The 26,255-nt window shown below is 44.5% G+C and overlaps 1 protein-coding gene across 1 annotated transcript; it reads right to left on the minus strand.

Moving 5' to 3' along the window:
• Nucleotides 1–446: 446 nt before the first annotated feature.
• Nucleotides 447–1,400, minus strand: LOC137005008 (olfactory receptor 1E16-like). The gene has a single exon (XM_067365751.1). The coding sequence runs from the start codon at nt 1,398–1,400 to the stop codon at nt 447–449; it is 954 nt and encodes a 317-aa protein (XP_067221852.1).
• Between the last annotated feature and the right edge of the window lie 24,855 nt (nt 1,401–26,255).

Here is a 26,255-nt window from a genome sequence, read left to right on the forward strand (position 1 = left end):
TTTTTATTACCGTCATCTTTGCCATGTTTTTGCTGTTGTTCATTGTATTCATTAACTGTTATTAAAACATTATCTTTATCAAACCTGCACTTTGGTATTATTGTTATTCCTGTCAGAAATTTTAACAATAAAATAATTAAAATTGCTTGCTTAAATTGCTTTTTCAATTTGTTTTGTCTTGGGGTCAGTAACTAAAAACAAACACATACACGACAAACACTTGAAATCAGATGGATTCATTCATAAATAAAAAAAATACATTTTACTGCTGATAACCAACACACGTCTAATGTGTCCACTCTACATCAAGCACACTGAATTTATTTTCTGCTTTTACACTTTTATTTTCACATTATGGATCTAAAAATATTTATGAAGTACATAAAGTTGAAATTTTAGATAATTTAATCCATAGTGATTGAAGAACACAAAGACGATCATTAAAGTCATTTTGAAATGTTTGCTCTAAATGGTGCAGATCTGTTGTTAAACACTTTTCGGATTAAGTCTTTGATTTTAGCTGTGTTTAAAACATAAATGATGGGATTTAGCATTGGTGGAAGAGCAATTGAAAGAGATCCGCTGATGATCTTGGCATTGACAGAAGGTGCAGCAAACATATTGCATATTATGGGAAGAAAGAATGATCCAACTACCAAAAGGTGAGAAACACAGGTCTTCAATGCTTTAAAACGTCCTTCCCAAGTTGTAATTTTACATAAAGCAATAAAAATGCCCAGATATGACAGGACTATAATGAAGGGTGGTGCTACAAGGAAAAAAGCTTGAATGACATATGTCATAGACTTAATAATGCTACTGTCATTGCATGGTATCCTCATCAATCTTCCATAGTCACAATACCAACTCTCTATCACGTTGGATTTACAGAATGAAAGTCTGGTTATCAGAGATGTTGAAATTGTGTTCATAAAGGTGTTAAATGCCCATATTACTGAAAACACTATAGCCATGAACTTATTATTCACTATGGCATTATATCTTAGTGGCAAACAGATTGCAATGAAACGATCAAATGCCAGAACAACAAGAGTGTAAGTCTGCACAGTAATAAAGAAGTTCACAAAAAACATGCTTGTCAAACAATCATTATATGAGATGTACTGCGAGTCAAAAACAAAATGCTTCATCATGTTAGGGATCAGTGCATTAGTTTCACCAATATCCGCCAAGGCCAAGTTAAACACACAAAAGTACATTGGACTGTGCAGGCTCCGGTGAAGAGCTATAATGAGAAGGACTATCGAGTTCCCAATTATAGAAATAAAATATATGATAAATAAGAATATATAGAAATAAGTGCTGTACGGTGAATCTGTAAGCCCAGTGATGAAAAAGTGTTCTGGATGAACAATCGAGATATTCTGGGATAAACTCATGGCATTTTAGCGTTTGTTGTTTTGCACAGGCTGAAAATATAAAGTACTATGAAGAAATAACCAAAATATGGACTTTACTAAACTATCATCTCACACTTTTAATATCTATTTTCAAATGTTGAAAATATATTGTTATGTAAACTTTCTGTATAATATTTGAATCACAGACTTGTCTAAATAATCTTAAAGTTTTAGAGCCTGAGCAAACAATGACAGCGTCTGAACGCTTGTGAGCTGCTTTGAATTATATTAGTCCATTATAAATGCTTGTCCTTATTCCCTCATGTCGCAAAGATCATTAGACACCTGCATCATCAAGTCCAAATATATCTACTTATTCGTCTCTTGAGAGCTTTCAGACAACGAAATGATGTAATACTTGTACTGTATATTGAAGTAAATGTTCTGGCCACAGCTTTAGTTTTGATTAGGGTTGCAACCTTCAATACAGAAAAATAGATCCATAACTTAGTAATTATAAATTAAACAAATTGTAAATTGTCATTTGTTGTGAACAAAGATTTTGGCTAAAATATTTGTCATTGTTTGCAGTAACACCATCCAAACAGTGAAACCACACCTAAATAATTGTAAATTACATAATATCTGCAAACATTTCTTATTTAAGTAAAATACTTAACAACATTTTTATTATTGGTAAGTAAATATATTTATGCATTTATTTATTCCATTTTTATATTGTCTATTGTTAATTATATAGTATTGAATGATGCAATTATTTAAATAGGTTAAGCATAACAAATAGTTGTTTATTTTATTCACATAGGTACTATATTTTGATTAAATATGTATTAAATATATATCTCTTATCTCTTATTAAAGTACTGCTTATGTGTCTGACTGTACAACTTAACCTTAATAAACAAATCCTACCATAACATGATTAATGTACATTATTAACATTATTTCTTAATAGGCAGCATATTAAATCTAACGTTATCAATCAAAAACTTGAGGTGATAAAAAAATAAAACATTACACTATCTGCCTCATGAGAGAACCGGCGAGGCGGCGTCCCGCCCTCCTCTGACTCTGATTGGCCGTGATTCACGGCCCATGAACCTGAAACAAACCAATCAAACCATGATGGCAGCGAGTATTACCCAATCAGGGGCAGAATCAGGATGTGTCTTCACACAATGTGGCTGGGGTGATTTGCATGGGATGCTGCATAATATGGACCTATGTAAAATAAGGGACAAATCGCGTCCCATATTAATTTGAGGGGACGCGTCATTTTGGCTGTAAATATGGGACGATTCCGTATTTCACGGGATGGGTGGCAACCCTAGTTTTGATAGACCTTTTGTTCACTGGCCACACAATTCCTCTTTGTGTTCTCATTAGTGCATATTATTTTACAGTAACTCAAGAATATATTTAATGTTAAGTCTATGTGAGAGCAACTGCAGTACAACTTATGTCCATTTGTTGGCCTAAACATCAAGTGTAAATGGTTGAGATCCTCTGGAGTGAGTTCTATTAACCCTCTGGAGTCTGAGGCTGATTTGGGGCCCTGGAGAAGTTTTGACACCCTGGCATTTGTGCTTTTTTTAATTGTTCATAAACATATTAATGGAAAAAGTGTCATTACACTGTATTCAGCACGAGCTAGGCTACCATAATATGTGAGCATGTACATGTTTGTATTTTTGAAGGAATAACATTTATGTGTGGTTATTGAAAAAAAACAAAAAACTAAGTCACTGAAATAAGGCCAAAAAACAAATATTAAATATGTGTTCACAAGACTTCTGGGTATTGGAGGTTGTAGACTAGAATTTTTGCTTCAAAATTATGTAAAAAAAAATTCTGCCTAATCGTTCATATAAAACAATATATTGATTGAAATTTTGTAAGACACTTTTTGTCAAGACACACAGTATGCATGGAGGCATGAATCTTCATGAATAATGCTGTGATTCACACCTGAGAAGACAAAGACCCGCATAATGACCTGGCTATGTGAAAATACCCTCTGATAACAGGATCACATCAGATATTGTATAAAAGTTAATGTAATGTCCACTCTTAATAAGAAAACATTATTTTGTGATCTCATGCATGCATGTATTATGTACATCATGTGAAGAAAAATTTGTATAGGCCTATTATATTTTAAATTACAGTACCAGTCAAAAGATTGGACGCATTACTATTATAATGATTTTAAAAGAAGCATCAAGCTCATCATGCTATATATCAAATATACAGAAAAAAACAGCTGTGAAATATACTATGAAATACTATTACAAATCAAAATAATGGTTTTCTATTTTAATATACTTTAAAATATAATGTATTTATGTGATGCAAAGTGTCTGAACATTCATGCTACCTCTGTGGCATTTCATATAGGCTTCTAGCTTAAAATCATGCACATTTGGAGAAATATTGATGGATTCTCATATGTTTATGTCAGTTTTCTATACAGAGGAGTAATATTTAATCATTGTTTTTTGCCATCACTATGAGCATTGGATACTGTCATATCCATTATGTCTTTAGACATAAGTCTCATTTTTCTGTGATTAGTATTCACTAAGTTACAGTTAATTTTCTGAGAACTATCAGATTGGACTTCATTCAGAGAGAGACTGCGGCTCTCTTATCATGTTAGTTTTCTTTATTTTGCAAAAAGCACAACATTTTTTATTTTTTACTCTGAGTGTACACAAATGAAAGAAGATATTTCACAGATTAAAAAGGTGTATAATGTACTCGGTTACTAACGTAACCTCGGTTCCCTGAGATACGGAAAGAGTACTGCGTGTGGGGAAAGGTCTCCATTTTCCCCGTTACTGAAGCCTTTTTCAATAACGCAGTGTAACTGAATCGTCATAGGTTCACTCATAGACAAGTTGTTGAACTAATGACGCCACGACATAGCTGCGCAGCCTATGGCAACAGAGCATGTGAATATTCCCGCCGAAATGGGCGGGGTTTAGGGCTATATAAGTGGGCATTTCGCCATAGGATTTCAGGTCATTCGACTGAAGCGACGACACTGAAGCCGCAGCCTCGTGGCACGGCATGTAACGCAGTACTCGTTCCGTATCTCAGGGAACCGAGGTTACGTTAGTAACCGAGTACGTTCCCTTTCGATACTTCACTCGTACTGTGTATGAGGAATGGATTCAACCACGCCATGCCACGGCAGGGAATGACTGGAATTGTCTTGGGCACCGCGAGGGAACCAGAGGACAAGTGAGAAGGCTGGAGCGATCGAACCCCCGTTACACTACAAAAAGGGAGTTAACTCCCAGAGTGGCATGAAGCGGAGCTCGATAGAGGCCGCTGGATCATACCGAGAGGACCCGAGCTTGTAAGGTCGGGACGTCCAAATGATAAAATCTGACAAAAGTGGACGTCGAGGACCAGCCGGCCGCCTCACAGATGTCTTTAATCAAAACTCCACTAGACCAGGCCCAAGAGGAAGCTATTCCTCTAGTAGAGTGAGCTCTAACTCCTATGGGGCAGTTGAGGCCCATAGAGGAGTAACAAAGAGCAATAGCGTCGACTATCCAACGCGAAAGACGTTGCTTTGAGACCGAAGACCCTTTGGTGCGGCCACCAAAGCAGATAAAGAGCTGATCAGTTTGCCGAAAAGGCTGTGATCGATCAACGTAGGTCCTTAATGCCCTGACAGGGCAGATTAGTTCCAGCTCTCGCTCGTCCAACGAGGGAGGAAGCGCTGAGAGGGAAATGACCTGTGCTCTGAATGGAGTCAAGAGCACCTTAGGGACGTAGCCATGCCTAGGTTTCAAAACGACTTTGGAGTCGTTGGGCCCGAACTCAAGGCATGCAGGGCTCATGGAGAGGGCCTTCAAGTCGCCAACTCGCTTAACAGATGCTAGTGCAAGTAGCAGAGCGGTTTTGAGCGTCAGGGGCCTGAGGTCAGCTGAACGCAGTGGCTCAAAGGGAGGCCCTTTAAGAGCTCTGGGGACCAAAGAGAGGTCCCAGGTGGGAACAGTGAGAGGACGAAGATGATTTAATTGCCTAGAACCTCTCAAGGAACGCACCACAAGGTTGTTTCGTCCCACTGACTGGCCAGTGATAGGAGCGTGAAACACTGCAATGGCTGCTACGTAAACTTTGAGCGTTGAAGGGGTGCGACCCAGATCCAAAGCCTGAACAGCTTGCTCCGCCCGCCAAGTTTGCTCTGAGGACCAAACTTGGCTCCTCCAGAGCGGGGCCACCAGGAGGACTCTGTGCTTGTCTTCCCAGATTCGTCTGATGACCTGTGGGATCAGAGCGATCGGGGGAAAAGCTTAAAGGAGGGTGCTGGACCAGACATGTGCCAGCGCATCTTCCTCCTTCGAGAAATAAATTGGGCAGTGGGAGTTGCCTTCTGAAGCGAAGAGGTCTATCTCTGCCTTTCCAAAGAACTCCCAGATCATGAGAACCGTCTGGGGGTGGAGCATCCACTCGTCTGAGGGGACATTGCTCCGAGATAGCATCTCTGCTCCCAAGTTTGTTCTCCCGGGTATGTGAGTCGCCCTGAGTGACTGAAACCTCGGTGATGCCCATTCCAGAAGACGCTTCACTAGAGCGCATAAGGGGCTGGACGAAAGACCGCCCTGGTGATTTATGTATGACACCACTGTCATGCTGTCCGACTGGACTAAGACGTGGCGCCCTGTCAGGTGTGCCTGGAACGAATGAAGGGTTCGAATCATTGCCAACATCTCGAGGCAGTTGATGTGCAGATGGCATTCCTTGTGAGACCACGAGCCGAAGGCCGGGCTGCCCTCGCAAAGAGCACCCCAACCTGTGTTGGACGCATCTGTTGAGAGCACCGTCCTTCTGGACACCGCCTGTAGGGGTACCCCTTGGCTGAAGCATACAGGGTTCATCCAGGGTTTCAGAGCTGCCAAACAGGCCTGATTGACCTGCCAAACAGGCCTGATTGACCCTGAGACGCAGGCGGCCGTGCCGCCAGGCGTGAGGATTCCGAAGAAGGCCGAGCTGCAGAACCGGGGAGGCGGAAGCCATCAGCCCTAGCACCCTCTGGAAAAACTTCAGAGGGAAATAGGCTCTGTACCTGACCGATGCCGCGAGCTGCTGAATGGACAGAGCGTGCTCTGGAGAGACTACAGCCGTCATACGGACTGAGTGGAAAACCGCACCCAGGAACGTTATACGCTGGCTGGGGAGCAGTGAGGTCTTGGCAAAGTTGACCCTGAGACCCAGGCACTCCAAGTGGCTGAGTAACACGGATCTGTGATGCTCCAGCTCGGCTCGTGACTGGGCTAGGATGAGCCAGTCATCGAGGTAATTGAGAACCCGGATTCCCATCTGTCTCAGTGGGGAAAGCGCCGCGTTCATGCACTTGGTAAAAGTGCGAGGAGCTAGGGACAGTCCGAATGGAAGGACCATATATTGGTAAGCCACACCCTCGAACGCGAATCTCAAGAATCGCCTGTGATGGGGGGCTATCTGGATGTGAAAGTATGCATCTTTAAGGTCCAGCGAACAGAACCAGTCCCCGGGGAAAACCTGCGCGAGGATCTGCTTCAGCGTTAGCATCTTGAACTTCCGTCTCATGAGGGAGAGGTTCAAGAGCCTGAGATCTAAGATGGGTCTGAGACCGCCATCTTTTTTGGGAACTAGAAAATAGTGGCTGTAGAACCCCGAATTGCTCTCTGAGGGGGAGACTATTTCTATAGCTCCTTTCCTCAGAAGAGACGTGACTTCGGCTCGGAGGACATGAACGTCATCCGTGTTGACTGAAGTCTGAAACACCCCGCTGAAGCGTGGGGGCCTTCGGGCGAACTGAAGCGAGTAGCCTCGACTTATGGTTCCCAGAACCCAGCTTGACACTCTGGGGATGGCCCACCAGGCCTCGGCCCGCGTGATAAGGGGCTGAATGGTATCGGGTGACGGGCCGCCAATCGGGGGCCCGTGCATCGAAGAGAGTGGAAGAGGATCTTCACTCTTTCTTAGAGAAGGTAGAATATTCATAGTGTTCGCCATAAGAATGGCGTTTTGCATGGACGCAGCACTGGGCCCAGTTAGCACAACACTGAACATATGTCCCACGCCTGGAGCTGAACGAGGTGGAGGGGGGGTGGAACGAAAGAGCTTTTGGGGTGGTCCGGCCATGGCGAGACTTTGCCCCATCCTCTTCCTTCCTGAAAAATCAGGAGGGCTTAGGAGGCGTCGGGTCCAGCGTAATTTTAGGCCGGGGTCCCTGACGTTGTCTCGGGAAGGAGGAGCGCCTACAATGGCGCTGTTCCTTGGGTGGTGCTGCCTGAGAGGTAGAGAGGGGCAGGTTTGTTCTGCTGAGCCTATAAATTTTTACAAATGTATTGCTGAAACACATTACAAAGACTGTGAATTGTGTAATGCTTAATTGTGAAGTTAGAGCTAAAACGGGGGTCTGATGACGCACTTGGACCCCCGAGCATAGCCCCTCCCCTAACACTATATAACTGTCGATGACGCACCGAGCGTGGCGCCGCCTCTATTGCTACCGCGGTTCACTCGCTCAATCTCGTAAAGTAGGGACACAAGTCGGTTCTGGGGCACTTTGAGTTATTCACAGATTCTGAAAGTGTAGTCTCCAAGCTTTCCAACGATGTGTAACATATGGAAATCTGATAATATTTGGAGAAGTTGTGGCCATTTGAAGGTAGGCACTCAAAAAAGCTCAAAGGGCAGAAAATGACCTAAAGATTTTGCAGTTCTCGCCTGTTCTCACCTGCTGGGAGTGACAATAGGGCTCATTTACATCTCATTTAGATAAGCCATACCCCCTGTAAAGCTGCATGGTTGCATAGCAACCACAGACGCAATGGGAAAAATCGGACCGCATACTATTAATAATAAAGGATAATGTGCATTATAAATGTCAGTAATTTATCTTTTTTGACATTAGTACTTTTTGAACAGGATTCAGTGATAACCGTATAGTCCTGATTTAGACCTCAGTTAGTGGTTAGACCTGATTTGAGTCAAAGGATTTAAAAAAATCCTGTACATTAAACTCTTCAATACTTTTACTTTTGACTTATAACGCACATTTTACGGCTATGGATACTTTATACTTTTACTTATGTAGGAATTTAATCTGATACATTTACTATTACATTAGTAAATCCTTGTTAAGAAGTAGTAACTGGCTATAATTATTAGCGTCACATTCAATTCAAGAATAGTAAGGTTTACATGAGCTAAGTCATTCACACCAGTCAATTCAAGCAGTTGAAGCGTTATTCAAATTAACATGCTAACATTACCATCTAAAAGCATATTATAGTAATGGAGGTTTTTGGCAAGTGATAAGATGCTAACGATTACAATTAAAATGACAGTCCTGAGCTAGCTAATAACGTCTCGGTTATGTATGTAACCCTCGTTCCCTGAAGGAGGGAACGGAGACGTACGTCAGTAGTGACCAACGAATCGGGATATCGCTAGAGAGCCATATCAGCTTCGAGTGAACTAAAACAAGCCAATGGAATTAGCGCGATATTTGCATAATGCGCACCGCCTCCGACAGGTGTATATAAATATGAAGCAGATGCAATCGCACTCTGTTTTTCGCTGAGGAGACAACTGGTGTCCGCACAACAGCGAGGGTACAGAAACTGTGTTGACGGGTGACAGGACGTATGTCTCCGTTCCCTCCTTCAGGGAACGAGGGTTACATACGTAACCAAGACGTTCCCTTTCAGTCGGTCACGTTCGACGTACGTCAGTAGTGACCGACGAATTGGGATCCCAAATAAAGCACCACAGTTACGAAACCCCTTCCAGTGCCCAGTGCAAGCTCTAGCCACCCGTCGCACCAATTGGGACGGTGAAGGGTGCGAGCTTACGCCGAGAGAGTCTACTGCTGTTCTGACATACCCACTAAGTAAACTAGACTATATCCTCATATCTCAAAGATCACACTTTTTCAGTTAATATTGGCAAACATAACTCCTCTTCAACACTGATCACATGTGGTGTTCTGCAAGGCTCCATTCTGAGTCCTCTGCTCTTCTCTTTATACATGCTTCCTCTTGGTTCTATCTTTCAGAAATATGAGGTTTCTTATCACTGTTATGCTGACAACACTCAATTTTATCTACCTGTCAAGTCCACAAATGGAAATTCCATTTTAAATTTCATCTCCTGTCTGGAAGAAGTTAAAATGTGGCTATCTAAGTTAAATGGGGATAAAACTGAGGCCATTGCTTTTGGTTCACCTTTGTATGTCACTAATATGGAAAACCAGTTGAGTTCCCTGTCTTTAACATTGAAAAACAGAGTTAAGAACCTTGGCGTTATCTTTGATTCTGACTTATTATTCGATAAGCAGATAAATTCTGTTGTCAAAGGAAGCTTTTTTCATCTCCAGTCCATTGCCAAATTAAAACAGTTTCTCGCAGAGAAAGACCTTGAAGTAGTGATTCATGCACTTGTTACATCCCGGCTTGACTACTGTAATTCTCTATACATAGGTCTACCTCAATCCTCCATACACCATTTGCAGTTGGTTCAGAATGCAGCAGCTAGACTTCTGACGAGAACTAGGAAGAGTGAACACATTACTCCTGTTCTGTCCACCTTACATTGGTTACCAGTCAGATACAGAGTTGACTTCAAGGTTCTGCTATATGGGTATAAAGCTTTACATGGGTTAGCTCCACAGTCATTTCCGATCTTCTTCATCCGTACTCTGCTCTAAGATCTCTCCGCTCATGCAATAAATTCCTTCTCTCGGTTCCTCAGTCTCGCTTAAAGACCAAGGGTGATCGAGCTTTTGCAGTTTGCGGCTCCTAAGTTGTGGAATGCGCTTCCAGTGAACGTGAAGTCTTCACCCACTTTGGTCACTTTTAAATCTAGCTTAAAGACTCATTTATTTTCTTTAGCTTATGATGCCGCCTGAATTATATAAGACATTTGAGTTGTTTATGGTCTACCCTGCATGTTTTTTTATATGTTATCTTATGTATTAGTTTTATTATCTTATATATCATGTGTAATATTGTACAGCACTTTGGTACAACACACGTTGTTTTTAAATGTGCTTTATAAATAAACTTGAACTTGAACTTGAACTAGACTACACTGGGGAAGCGAACCCATAGGGGACGCTGCAGTGGCCACTACCTACCCAATGGGGGAGGAGATTACGTGGAGAATACACATATGGACTGGCCCGGGGGGCAGTACGCATATGGAGTCAATGTCCGAGCCGAAGGGGGAGGTGGAGGAACTCGACAGGGTTCGCCAAGCGGGGAACACGACTGGAGTCAAAAATATGCACGCATCCGGCCCAGGGGGTGGGAATGACATTGCAAGCCGACACTTAGAGGGGGTTCAACGCGTCAACTGGCTAGTGGAAGCGAGTACACGGGAAGATACCGGCTCTACACGTAGGCTATAGAATCTAGCGAACGTGTTAGGTGTTGCCCAGCCCGCAGCTCTACAGATATCTGTCAGCAAGGCGCCATGAGCCAGCGCCCAGGAAGAGGCCACCCCTCTGGTGGAGTGGGCTCTCAACCCGAGCGGGCAAGGCACGCCCTGGGATTCGTACGCCAAGGCGATGGCATCCACTATCCAGTGGGCCATCCTCTGCTTGGAGACAGCCTTTCCCTTCTGCTGGCCTCCGTAACAGACAAAGAGCTGATCTGAGGTCCTGAAGTTTCGCGTTCTGTCCACGTACACACGCAGAGCGCGGACGGGACAGAGCACAGCTAGGGCTGGGTCTGCCTCCTCCAAAGTCAAGTCAAGTCAAATTTATTTATATAGCGCTTTTACAATTGGTAATTGTTCAAAGCAGCTTTACATATTAGAAGCACAGAAAAAGGGAAGTGGTTAAAAATAAGCTGTACAACCAAGCGTGGTAATATGTAACATATACAAGATGGTGCTACATTAAGCCAATGTCGGCTGACTCCCAGGGGTGGAAAAAAACCCCTAGGAGAAAAACCCAGCGTGCTAGCACTTGGAAAAAAGTCCTAGGAGGGAAAAAACCCCTTGGAAGATATATATATAATATATGTAAATGGATATGGAGATCAAAATCTGAATTATACATTTTTATTATAGAGATTAAAAATAGATTATATATAAATATATGTAAGCGGATATGGGGATTAAAAATCTGAATTATAGATGCAGCCAGAACTGGGTCTGTAGGCCCATTGTCTCCTGGGCTACATTGTAGTCAGGTCCAGACACAGGTTCTCCATCTGATCTGGATACGGCCTGAATCCAGCACCCGGCAAACCTCAGGATAAGCAGAGAGACAGATATTAGCGGAGATGCCATTCTTATTCTGATGTACAGGTATATCTAGTGTTATAGGAAATGTTCTCGGTTCCGGCCGACCTAAATATTGCAGCGTAACAATCCTTTAACGGATTTGAAAAATGTTAATGTATTGATAATGTGTTATGTGTATGCAAGAGCAAAGAGATGTGTTTTTAGTCTAGATTTAAACTGACAGAGTGTGTCTGCTTCCCGAACAATGCTAGGAAGATTGTTCCAGAGTTTAGGTGCTAAATAGGAAAAGGATCTGCCGCCTTCAGTTGATTTTGATATTCTGGGTATTATCAACTGGCCTGAATTCTGAGATCGCAATAAACGTGAAGGACTATAATGCATTAAGAGCTCACTTAGGTACTGGGGAGCTAAACCATTTAGAGCTTTATAAGTAAGTAGCAAGATTTTAAAATCTATACGATGTTTAATAGGGAACCAATGTAATGTTGACAGAACTGGGCTAATATGGTCATACTTTCTGGTTCTAGTAAGAACTCTAGCTGCCGCATTTTGGACCAACTGTAGTTTGTTTAAAAGCCGAGCAGAACAACCACCCAGTAGAGCGTTACAATAATCTAGTCTTGAGGTCATGAATGCATGAACCAACTGTTCCGCATTTGTCATTGAGAGCATATGCCGTAATTTAGATATATTTTTTCGATGGAAGAATGCGGTTTTACAGATACTAGAAACATGACTTTCAAATGAAAGATTGGTATCAAAGAGCACACCCAGGTTCCTAACTGAGGACGAAGATTTAATGGAGCACCCGTCAAGTGTTAGAGAGTATTCAAGGTTTTTTTCGTGAGGAAGTTCCCTTTCGTGGGAACTATCGACGCTACGTCGTTGACGTGATGGGAATCCTCTGTGTTTTTGTGTTCGTGAAGCACCACTGTATCCAACCAATGAGAGAGAGAACGTGACGTCATAGGCGGGCGACGTCGCAGACTATAAAGCACGCCCAAAAACAGAGAACGCTAGCTTCTGTTGTCTTCAGTAAGCGCTATCTGTATCTTGTCTGTCTTATTTACTGTTGTCTGTCTACCATCTCGCCAGAAAGTGATCTCTTTGTCTGAGGACAAGAGTTTCTAACAAGTGAAATAGACACATAAATAAGACATATATATATATATAAAATGACGGAGAAAAGCCAGCGTTTCACTAAGTGTGCACCTCCTTGTCCGCGATTCATCGTGGAGGGAGATACACACGAGATGTGTGTGAAATGCCTGGGAGTTGAGCACGCACAGGCAGCTCTTGAGGGGGCTGTCTGTGTGCACTGTGAGCGGCTCACTCTCAGGGCGCTGCGCTCACGCCGGGCGCTCTTTGAGGAGGGCGCCGCGGCGAGTGTTCCCCGCGGGTCTGGTCCCGCTGCTGCCGAGGCACAGCGAAGGCTGCACTCGTGGGGTTCACAAATGGATCTAGCAGAGGGGGGAGAGACGGGCTTTGCCTTATCGCTCCCCTTACCTGCTAGATCTAGTGTCTCTTCTTTGGTGGTGGAAGCACGCGCTGCGGTTTCTTCCCCCCGAAGAGAGACACCGATACTGAATATATCTTCCTCCGAGGAGGTTGATATTGAAGGTATCGAGGGTGGAGATGAGGGACCGTCATCCTCATCTCCAGCCCATGAGGAGCTTGCTGAGGTTATGGCCCGGGCAGTAAAAAAGTTGAATATAAACTGGCCCGTGGAGGAAAGCGTTCCCAAAATAAAGAGCAAACTGGACGAACGCTTTCTTCCAGCCAGGTCATTGCCTCAGCGTCGAAGGGACTGCCGTTCTTTCCCGACCTCCACGCCGAGGTGTCGAGGTCGTGGAACAGACCTGTGCAGTACCGTGTCTTCAGCCCGCAAACATCCATGTACAGCAATATTAACGGGCTGAAACAACACGGTTATGGGGCGATGCCTCGGGTTGAAGAGACGCTTGCGAGCTATCTCTCGCCCGAGTCTGCATCGTCCCTGAAATCCCCGACATTGCCCACCAGACCATTAAAGCAAACATCAAATCTGGTGGGCAAGGCTTACTCGGCAGCGGGTCAGGCTGCGGCGTGTCTGCACACGATGAGTATACTGCAGGCATACCAAGCTGATCTGCTGGGGGAAATTGATGAAAGTGGGGAGGTAACCTTTGAGACAATCCAAGAGCTGAGGAGAGCCACGGATTTAGCTCTCCGTGCCACCAAGGAGACGGCCAAGTCAGTGGGCCGCTCCATGGCAGCACTGGTGGGCACGGAGAGACATCTGTGGCTCAATCTAGCTGACATAAAGGACAAAGATAAATATGTCCTCATGGATGCGCCGCTTTCCTCCGAGGGCCTGTTCGGTGACGCAGTTAATACTGTCGTCGACAGGTTCGAGGAGGCAAAGAAGCAGAAGGCGGCGTTTCAAAGGTTCCTCCCTCGAAAAACTCATCCCCCTGAGGCTGCCGGGCGGGGGCAGCCTCAGCCGACAGCCGGCTCCTCGGGGCACAGACCCCAACAAAAGGCCAGTGTGGCCGCCCGTGCTCCCCCGCGGAAAGCTTGGGGACCGGAGCGTGCTGCACAGCCGAAGCCTTCCGGGGGTAGGGCGGATCTGAGGACCGTCATTATTTCCCGGAAGGCTTCCCAAAAGAAATCCTGACGCTCGTGGGCCAGGGTTTCTGAGGGCAGCCCCCTCCGAAGGGGTTCGACGATTAATTTCTATCGTTCCCCTTCGGCGCCCTCAAGGGACTGTTCTGCCAACCCTGCCACCCAGTGTGCGACAGGGCGCAGCAGTCCCTGTCGATCCTCCGAGGAGGTTCGGCCAGCACGTGATTCGTTTATCTGCCGGTGCGCCGCGTCAGATAAACGAGCCAAGTGCTCAAAAAACACCAGAGACCAGTCTCGAGAGGCTGGTACCCTTAGTAGATCATTCAGAGGAGTGGAAATGTCTTCCGAATGTTTCGAAATGGGTGCTGTTCATAGTAGAACGGGGGTACAGAATTCAGTTCGGTTCTCTTCCCCCCAAGTTCAGTGGAGTGATTCACACTGTGGTTGCTCCAGAGCAGTCTCTGGTTATGGAACAAGAAGTTGCGACGCTTTTGCAAAAAGGAGCTATAGAAAGGGTTTCTCCTCCCAGCAAAATGTCGGGCTTTTACAGCCGCTACTTCATTGTTCCAAAGAAGGATGGAGGGTTGCGTCCGATTCTAGATTTACGCATACTAAATCGATCTGTAAAGAAGTTGAAGTTCAAGATGCTTACACTCAGACAGATTATTCCACAGATCAGATCCGAGGACTGGTTTGTGGCGATAGATCTGAAGGACGCGTATTTTCACATATCCATCCATCCTTCTCACAGGAAGTTCCTCAGGTTTGCTTTCGGGGGCGAAGCATACCAATACAAGGTTCTTCCCTTCGGCCTATCACTGTAAGCACCCCGCACGTTCACGAAGTGCATGGATGCAGCCTTGGCTCCGCTGAGACTCCGGGGCATCCGTGTACTGAACTATATCGACGATTGGTTGATATTAGCTCAAACGGAACGTCAGGCAGTTCTACATCGAGATGTGGTTCTGTCGCACATGAAAAGGCTTGGGTTGAGGCTCAATGCCAAAAAGAGTGTGCTGGTCCCGAGGCAGGTTGCAAACTACCTAGGTGTAATCTGGGATTCCACCACGATGCAGGCGCAATTGTCCCCTGCTCGTGTGGATTCCATCCTCGGGGCCGTGAAAGGGGTGAAGTTAGGCCAGTCACTCACTGTAAAACAGTTTCAGAGACTGTTGGGTCTGATGGCAGCTGCGTCCAACGTTATTACTTTTGGCCTTCTGCACATGAGACCCTTACAGTGGTGGCTCAGGACCAAGGGGTTTTCCCCGAGGGGAAATCCTTTTCGCATGATCAAAGTCACGCGGCGATGCCTTCGTGCTCTGGTCATGTGGAAAAAGCCTTGGTTCCTGTCCCAGGGACCCGTGTTGGGAACTTCATGTCGTCGCGTAATGCTTACGACAGATGCGTCCCTCACGGGCTGGGGAGCGATCATGAGTGGTCGCTCAGCTCAAGGTCGGTGGGATATACACCAGGCCTCCTGGCACATAAATCGGCTGGAGATGCTGGCAGTGTTTCAGGCTCTGAAACACTTCCTATCCGACCTGAGGGGCCACCATGTGTTGATCCAGACAGACAACACTACGGTGGTCTCTTATATAAATCACCAAGGGGGCTGCGGTCTCGTCCACTGTGCGAGCTAGTCAGCCGTATCCTCCTTTGGACCCAGGGGAAGTTACTCTCGTTGAAAGCGGCGTATATCCCAGGGTATCTGAATATGGGGGCGGACGCCCTGTCGAGGCAAGGCGCGAGTCCGGGGGAATGGAAGCTCCACTCCGAGGTAGTGGAGCTCATATGGAAAGTGTTCGGTCGAGCGGAAGTCGATCTCTTTGCCACAGAGGAGTCAACCCATTGCCCTCTGTGGTATTCTCTGAGGCACCCAGCTCCTCTGGGGTTGGATGCCATGATACAGACGTGGCCGAGGCGACGCCTGTATGCGTTTCCCCCAGTCTCTCTGCTCCCGGGAGTTCTGGACAAAGTACGCCAGGAAGGGGTGCATCTAATATTGGTGGCTCCTTGCTGGCCAATGAGAATTTGGTTTGCGGACCTAGTTTCTCTCCTTTACGGCTCTCCTCTGGAGCTTCCGTTCAGACAGGATCTCCTGTCCCAAGCGGGCGGCACGATCTTTCATCCCCGTCCAGAAATGTGGAAACTGTGGGCCTGGCCTCTGAGGGGGCAAGACTCATAGATTCTGGTCTCCCAACGGAGGTGGTGGAAACCATCCTTCAGTCCAGGGCTCCATCTACAAGGAAGCTTTACATGTATAAATGGAATGTGTTTTCTACATGGTGTAGTCATCTCAGAGTGGACCCGGTCCATTCTTCTATTAGCCATGTGCTTCAATTCCTTCAAGGAAAACTGTCAGAGGGTCTAACGTACTCCACACTAAAAGTGTATGTTGCTGCTATTTCGGCTTACCACATTTCTATGGAGGGTGTCTCGGTAAGTCGAGACCCCTTAGTTGTACGCTTCCTTCGTGGCGCACTGAGGTTGAGGCCCTCAGTGCGCCCAAAATCTCCGACCTGGGACTTGGCCATTGTGTTACAAGGGTTGGCTGAGGCGCCCTTTGAACCTTTGGAAGATGTGTCGGACAAAATGCTAACATTGAAGACTGTGTTCTTATTAACCATTTCTTCTTTGAAAAGAATAGGTGACCTTCAAGCTCTTTCGGTGTTACCATCATGTTTAGAGTTTGCACCAGGTATGGTTAAGGCCTTCCTGCATACAAGGCCTGGTTACATACCCAAAGTCCCCACCAGGGTCCCAGGTCCCATTGTTCTGGAGGCTTTTTATCCCCCTCCGTTTACTACTCCGGATCAGGGGAGACTTAACCTGCTGTGCCCAGTGAGGGCGCTGGATACTTACGTCCACAGAGCTGCCCTGTGGAGAAAATCTGACCAGCTTTTTGTATGTTATGGGTCCCCGAATCGGGGGGGCCCAGCCTCCAAACAAAGAATGAGTAAGTGGGTGGTTGAGGCCATCACACTTTCTTATAGAGCCTTAGGGCTCCCGTGTCCGTTGAACATTAGGGCGCACTCAACAAGAGGTATGGCGGCATCAACAGCTCATAGGTCGGGTGTTTCCCTGGCTGATATTTGTGGTGCTGCGGGGTGGTCATCCCAGCATACTTTTGTTAGGTTTTATGACCTAAATGTTAGTATTACTCTGGGTGCTTTGGTGCTACAAGATGGCAGCCAGGCACTCGGAGGCACGGCATAGTTGGGACAGCGTTCCCATCACGTCAACGACGTAGCGTCGATAGTTCCCACGAAAGGGAACGTCTTGGGTTACGAGTGTAACCCTTGTTCCCTGAGTAAGGGAACGAGACGCTACGTCATGTTGCCGTACCTCCTGCATGCCTGGAGCGCTTCCTTCAGACATATCACAGAAGCTAGCGTTCTCTGTTTTTGGGCGTGCTTTATAGTCCGCGACGTCGCCCGCCTATGACGTCACGTTCTCTCTCTCATTGGTTGGATACAGTGGTGCTTCACGAACACAAAAACACAGAGGATTCCCATCACGTCAACGACGTAGCGTCTCGTTCCCTTACTCAGGGAACAAGGGTTACACTCGTAACCCAAGACGTTTTTGGTCCAAAGATTAGGACATCAGTTTTTTCTGAATTTAATAATAAGAAAATTCTTGTCATCCAGTTTTTAATGTCAGCTATGCATTCTGTTTTGTGAATTTGTAGGTTTCATCAGGGCGCGAGGAAATATAGAGCCGAGTATCGTCAGCGTAGCAGTGAAAACTAACACCATGCTTCCTAATTATCTCTCCTAAGGGCAGCATGTACAGAGTGAAAAGCAACGGTCCTAGTACTGAGCCTTGTGGTACTCCATATTTAACCTGTGATCAATACGACATCTCTTCATTAACTACTACAGACTGATAACGGTCAGATAAGTATGATTTGAACCATGCCAAAGCAATTCCACTAATGCCAATATAGTTTTCAAGTCTTTTTAGAAGAATGTTGTGATCGATAGTGTCAAAAGCAGCACTGAGATCTAATAACACTAATAGAGAAATACAGCCACGATCGGATGATAAGAGTAGATCGTTTGTAATTCTAACGAGAGCAGTCTCAGTACTATGGTTTGGTCTAAATCCTGACTGGAAATCCTCACAGATTCCATTTCTTTCTAAAAAGGAACACAGTTGTGTTGAAACTGCCTTTTCTAGTATCTTTGACAGAAAAGGTAGATTCGAGATTGGCCTGTAATTTACTAAATCTCTCGGATCTAGTTGAGGTTTTTTAATAAGAGGTTTAATAATAGCCTGCTTAAAGGTTTTTGACGGCGTTGGATTAGTTTCCTTAATCTTTTTTTAGACGTAAAGGAGCGACTGCATCTAATGTGCTGGAAAAAAGAGAGCCAATAGTTTCTGTTGCAGCATCGAGTTCTTCTAAGTTGTCAGGTATACTAAGGCGATGAAACTGCTCGGGGAGATTATTTATAAAGCAATCTTTAGTGGTAGACGTGATGGTTCTACAATATTTATGGCTGGGTGGTGGTTTTGCAGCCTTGGCTAATTGTATTATATACGAGACTAGATAATGATCTGATATATCATCGCTCTGCTGTAGAATTTCAACAGCATCAATATCAATTCCATGCGACAGTATTAGATCTAGGGTATGATTACGACAATGAGTGGGTCCTGACACGTGTTGTCTAACTCCAATAGAGTTTAAAATGTCTGCAAATGCCAATCCAAATGCATCTTTATTATTATCTACATGGATATTAAAATCACCAACAACAAGGACTTTATCCGCAGCCAGTACTAACTCTGATAGGAAATCAGCAAATTCTTTGATAAAGTCAGTATGGTGCCCTGGTGGCCTGTATACAGTAGCCAGCACAAATGTCAACTTACATAATGTTACATAAAGCACCATCACTTCAAAGGAATTATATTTGAAATTCTTTTGAGTGATTCTGAATATATTACTATAAATTACAGCAACACCTCCCCCTTTGCCTTTCTGTCGAGGATTGTGTCGATAATCATAACCTTGAGGACTAGATTCATTTAAAGTAATGTAATCATCTGGTTTTAGCCAGGTTTCTGTCAAACACAGCAAGTCTAGTTTATTGTCTGTGATAATTTCATTTACAATAAGTGCTTTTGAAGAAATAGATCTAATATTCAGTAACCCAAGCTTTATCATTTGTTTATCTGATTTATCTGTGATTTTCATTTTTTGAACATCAATTAAATTTTTACCCTTAAAAGGTTTCGGAAGTTTTTTGTATTTACTAGTTCGAGGTACAGACACAGTCTCTATGTGATAATATCTAGGTGAAAGAGTTTCTATGTGCTGTGAATTATTTGAGTTCTGTGACGTGAGGCGGCTAGCAGACGGTCGGTTTAGCCAGTTTGTCTGCGTCCTGATCTGGGCCCTGGTTTGTCATGTTTCAGCTCTAAGACTATTTGCCAAATTTCTAGACAGAAGAGCAGCACCATCCCGGGAGGGATGAATACCATCTCTTTTCAACAGATCAGGTCTGCCCCAAAAGCTTTTCCAATTGTCTATGAAACCTATATTATTCTGCGCACACCACTTAGACAGCCAGCCATTGAGTGATGATAACCTGCTAACTATCTCATCACTCCGACGAACAGGAAGAGGGCCAGAACAATTTACTTTTGCTGACATTGAATTTGCGAGTTCACACACCTCTTTAATGTTAATTTTAGTGATCTCCGACTGGCAAAGTCGAACATCATTTGTGCCGATGTGGATAATGATTTTAGAATATTTACGTTTAGCATTAGCCAGCACTTTTAAATTTGCTTTGATGTCAGGTGCTCTGGCCCCCGGCAAACATGTGACTATGGTGGCTGGTGGCTCTATTTTCACGTTCCGTGTAATAGAATCGCCAATTACTAGGGCACTTTCAACAGGATTCTCAGTGGGTGCGTCACTGAGTGGGGAGAACCTGTTTGATGTTCTAATCGGAACGGAAGAGTGGTGTTTGTTCTTGCCATTATGCCGCCTCACAGTCACCCAGTTAGCCTGCTGCGTGGCTTCTACAACCGGAACCGAATGTGCAGTGTTTACTAGGCTAGTCGCATCCAAAGCAATATCTAAGGCCCTTTCATTCTCACTATCCTCAATTAAAGTTTGGATGCGTGTCTCTAATTCTGAGATTCTCTCTGTCAGCCTGACAATATCCCTGCATTTATCACATGTGTAAGTCTCACTGCTGAAAGAGCTAAGCTGTACATGTTGCATTTACTACACATGATAATCGTCGGACATGACTGACCGTGTGTTTGATGAACGCCGTCCGAAAAACTGCAATGCACACGGGACTCGCTGGCTGGATGTCTCGGTCGCTTGCCGGTGCCTGGGGCGAGGGTGATGTGCGGGACGCTGTACCTCGCGGTGGATCGATGAATGCTGGGCAGCAACGTCTCCACAGCTTCCCGATCTGGCGAGGACAGATCAGAATAACATACATCGGATAAATCCGCCATTCAATCGACAAGGAAGGTTTGGTTTAAAGGAAAAAAGAAAGTAGACGGTAACTAGCAGGCTAGCGGGCTATGGCTAACACTAGGTGATTACGCTGGTGGATTGCTAGTAATAAATCGTTCCGTTTAGTAATACTATGCAATAGGTTAAGTAATCTAGTGAAAATAAGAAAGTTATATTATGTGAATAGGAATAAAGAGAAGGATTTAGGATAAACTCCACGAAGCTCTGAGCGTAGGTCAGACAGCAGACAGGCAGCAGCGTTGAGCAGCGTTGAACCGGAAGAGCAGCGCTTGCAGGTTCACTACCTGATCTCTGAAGGGAGTGGTAGGAACCTTGGGCACATATCCGGGCCGGGGTCTCAGGATGACCGGGCCCAAACTCTAGGCACGATTCGTCGACCGAAAATGTGTGCAGATCCCCTACCCTCTTCAGAGAAGCCAATGCAACCAGGAGGACAGTCTTGAGAGACAGTACTTTTAACTCGACTGCTTGCAAAGGTTTGAAGGGCTGACCCCGGAGAGATGTAAGAACCAGGGTCAGATCCCAAGAGGGTATGGAGGAAGGGCGAGGAGGATTTAGTCTCCTCCCCCCCTCAGGAACCTGACGATCAGATCGTGTTTCCCCAGGGACTTACCCTCAACTGCGTGGTGATGTGCAGCGATAGCGGCAACATACACCTTCAGCGTGGAGAGAGACAGCCTTCGCTCTAACCCTTCTTGCAGGAAGGAAAGCACGGATCTGACAGAGTATAATCGGGGGTCCTCTCGGTGAGAGGCGCACCACTCAATGAATAGGTTCCACTTCAGCGCGTAGAGGCTCATCGTGGAAGGAGCTCTAGCGGAAGTGACGGTGTCTACGACCACTTGTGGGAGATCACTCAGAACCTCCGCATCCCGTCCAGGGACCATACGTGGAGGTTCCACAGGTTGGGACGCGGGTGCCATAGGGTGCCCCGTCTCTGAGTCAGGAGGTCCTTCCTTGACCTTGCACAGGAGTTGTGCAAGAAGGCTCACTGGTGGAAACGCATATTTGCGCAGACCCTGGGGCCAGCTGTGTGCCAGGGCATCCGTCCCGAGCGTGCCGCCGGTCAGGGAATAGAACCACTGACAGTGGGCAGTTTCTGGGGAGGCAAACAGGTCTACCTGGGCCTCGGCAAAATGCTGCCAAATCAGCTGGACCGCCTGGGGGTGGAGCCGCCACTCGCCCGCAAGTGGAACCTGCCGTGAGAGCTCGTCAGCTGCACGGTTGAGCACACCTGGGACATGAGTGGCCCGAAGGGACCTCAGATGCTTCTGACTCCACAGCAGGAGATGGCGGGCGAGTTGCGACATGCGACGGGAGCGTAGACCACCTTGATGGTTGATGTATACACACTCTTGCTGCCAATAAACAATTTTACTGGTATTTTAACACAGGATGTGGAATGTTTGTACTGGACATCAGCACTCACTGTTCTTGCATTAGCTGCGGTGGGTTGAACTGATGATTTGAGATGACTGGATTCACCGCAGTACATGCACAAGTGTGGATGAATTCAGTGTTCTCATTCCTCAGGTGACAGGTGAGTGTAGCCAAGTAGCATGTGTTCTGTACTGGGAGCGGGAGAGAATGAAGAGACTTGCATAGTGCGAGTGGGTCGGTGTGAGCGCACCAGATTATCAATTTGGATGGTTAATTCAATTAATTAATTCAGAGTTTTCGAACACTTCTTTGAAATGTTGTACAAAAATGTCAAAAGAGGGGAAACTTGAACCATCCGTTCTCCAGATGGCAGTGATCCAGTCTAAGGCTTTTCTGGTAAGCAACGAGCATATGAGTTGCTTGATTCTTTAGCATATGCAACGATCTTACTTGAGTTGGTGGGGTATAATGCGTGTTGTTTATTGACAAACAGTGAACACTGTAGCAGAAATCCTTTGCATTTGGTGGGGTCACCGTCAAACTACTCTGGGAATGCCAGTCGAGGTTTAACTGTAGGTGGTGGGTTGGTTGAACTGTTGACAGGTGCGCTGGTGGGAACAGCCACTGGTGCTGTGTAAATCAGATTCAAGCCCTGTGTGGGATTACAAGTTTAATAATCTGTTTAAGATCTGTTGATCCTACACCCTGACATTACCTCACATGAATTACTAAGGTGAAGTATATTGTATTTAGCATGTTAAGGTAAAGATAATGACATTCTAAGGAGATCAAGGCAGGCAGCTCAGGTGTGTGTGACATAAACCTTTTGTCTTCATGCACTTCCTGACCATTTGGCAGGACAAGCTCAAGATACAGCGGTGCTTTTGTCTCTATGATAATGTAAAGGTATGGGCGATACTGTCAGACTGATTGGATTAGCACCTATGCATTTGAATGACACAGTTATGCTGATTAGATCAATGCTGGTTCCTGCACTGTCTTGGCATGCTTTGTTTATATTGTCTCCACCTCTACTCTATGTATCCCTCCCCCTTGAATGTATATGAACTACCAAGTACACTGCCTTAGTTAGACTTGGATGACTACAGCGATGCACAGTGCATTTCTCAATAAAGAGTAACTTCTGCTTGAAAGATATCCCAAGGTCTCCTGGTCTCTGCTTCGACAAGGAAAAAGTTTACAACACCTGCAAGGTTCTCACCAGTTCCTCTGTTAATGATGTTAAATGGGTTAGTTAGTGTTGGTGAATGGCTAGTTGATTAGCTTGTGCAGATAGTTGTAGGATTATTCCTGAACAAAGCCCACCAAATTACCACAAACTCCACATTCCAAAGATCAAAGAGTCAACTCATTCCCCTATTGAACCATTTGTGAGCCATAAAGTTGGACCTGGGAAATAAAATGGCCAATCGAAGACGGCCCCTCAATGTCTACTTAATAACAGATGCATTTGATTGTAGTAACAGAGCAAAAGATCAAGGAGACCCTCTTTCACTGTGTTGACTTTAAGGAACAGATGGATCAACAAACCTCAAGATACAAGGCATAAATTCCCACTGTTATTAGGAAACTCGGACTTGTGACACATCTCGAGATGAAAGTCACAGTGGGTCATCATGGGAAACATTCCCTTTTGCCCAGCTTTGCATTTCAAAAGACATTCCAGAGACAGAGACAATTTAGAGAATACTGCTGTAAGACTTGACTTTCCTGCTAGACAAAAACAGAGATCAAGCATCCTGCAATAAAGCAATAAAACTCATCTGGAGAGAAGATCTCAAAGAAATAGCAAGGGACCATCCCTACCCCCTGATTCAAGTCACTGAAAGTTCTTAAAGATGTATAATGTAACTTGTATATATATTGTTTTTCCTTTCCTTTGGTATCATTTCAAATGTCTCAGTGCAATTGGTAAAATGGTCTCAATTTCACAGCAGTCACTGGTATTATAAAGAAGATTGAAAACTAAGGAAAATTCTGTCCTCTTTTTGGGTGGTGCCTTTTGTGAAAACCCACTCCTCTCCCCCCAAAACAGGTGTTGGTGTAGTAAATATTTATAACCCTTTTGTTCTGGTCTGTATATAAGGTAAATTGCAAAGCAGTCATGTGGGATTTTCTGTAGCCAAAGGCCCCCACACAGTGATGGACAAGTGCCTTCAAACACTAATCCACCACTGTGTGCATGTGCATTTCAACTAATGTTATGCATTTATTATTTCTGAATTGGCTTCTAATTGTTCAACTATGAAATTGACATGATACATTTTTACTTGACAAATAAAATGTTATATTTGATTTACTCTGGATTCTTCTGAAATCATTATAACCAGTAGATTATTGGAGTCCATATTTCCGCAAATCTGCATCAGGATAGATTAAAACTAAAGGCTCAATGAAAGGAACATGTTGCACATCATGGGACTTTTTGATTTTTGATGGAATAATCACAAGAATGATGAGGATGTAGTTGTGAAGCCTTTACCTTGCTGAAAGCCTCACAAAGATCAGCATATAAGTGGGGAAGTCCGGGTATCTCCGGGTGATGTTACTGACATGTATTGGTGAACTGTGAATGAGACAGTGATTGTAACAGGTTAAGCCCCACTGTCTGATTTCACCTTCCCTCCAAGAGATGTGTGGATCGTGTTTGCGTAGCATGGTAGACCGCGGATCAAAGGATGAGTTGGAGAATTAATGACATAGAACTCGAGAGTCTCATTATGAAGTATGCCAGTTATATTTGATTTAATCTGGATTCTTTATGACCAGTAAATTTTTGGAGTCTGTATTTCCGCAAATCTGCATCAGTATAGATTAAAACTAAAGGCTCAATGAAAGGAGCATGATGCACATCATGGGACTTTTTGATTTTTGTCTGTCAACTGGCTTTGCAAGTTGCAGTACCGTGACTAAGAAAACTGTGTTTTTGTATGAACAAGCATGTGGCGGTTCGACTCAAAAGCATTAGTAAACTCTGCACCCTCTGACTAAGATCAGAACTGGCGAGTTTGTGATCGTGAAAGGCACTCAACGGCCGAAGTGACTTTTCTAAGTGATATGGGTCCATAATGAAAGAATAATTGAAAATATGAGATACCCAGAATAATCAAATATCTAAATTAATACATAACAAATGATTAATCTATAATTGGAAACACAACCTAAGTGTAATAATCATTTGAAATTGGATGAAATTAGTAAAATAAAGTGAACTTCACAGAGACGCTGAAAAGGCATAAACACGCTAACCTTCGCCCTGGCCGTCGGATTCCGTTTTTGGGCCGATGCAGGGTTCCTTACACTGCCAAAAGACATGAACTTCTCACCAAAAACAGCCTCTAACATTTCATATGTATCAAGCATGTTTTTATTTTGTTTATGGAACCTATGTAATTCTTTCTGTGTGTTTTTAAAAAAAAATGTTGATTACAGGTAAATTTGAAGAAATCTACCTCAATTACAGAAAGTGTGTACTGTTTGGTATGGTTGTGATGGATGAATGCTTTACAGTATTTTGATGCAAAATTGATTTATTTAAGATGTACGACTTTTGAACCAGAAAAATTAACTTCTCAAAGTTCTGACCAAAATCCCTAAGTTTGAGGACAAAAGGACTGTAAGGACATTATGCTGATTGCATACAAGAACAGGAGAACTGGGCGTTTGACCCGCCCCAAAACAGGACCTGATTGGCTAAAACAATCAGAAAGGCGGGACCAACAAAACGTTCAAAACTCAAAACTGCTTCTAATTGGCCCTTTGCAAAGACCCGCCCCCCTTAGTTACTGTTGCTTTGTCCGACAAGCCGTGGTGCTGTCACACCAAACACAGTGAAAAATACATTGTGGAGCAAAGAGGATACTGACAACACGTCGACAGACAAGACAGAGCAGGTTAATTATGGTATTAAAGTCCCAGCTTTCAAACTGTGTAGTTATTAAAGAAATTCAAACATTAAAAACCATTTTGTGGCTCTTTAATGTTTCGTGACCACGGTCGTGACGGATTGCTAGCGCCTCAGCTCAAGAGGCTTGTAAACTGATCATCTCTTCCTACTAGTCCATTTATAGCGTCAAATAAACATGAGTGAACATGAGAAT

This window comes from Chanodichthys erythropterus, chromosome 17 (genome assembly GCF_024489055.1).
Source record: "Chanodichthys erythropterus isolate Z2021 chromosome 17, ASM2448905v1, whole genome shotgun sequence".
Lineage (NCBI taxonomy): Eukaryota > Metazoa > Chordata > Actinopteri > Cypriniformes > Xenocyprididae > Chanodichthys > Chanodichthys erythropterus.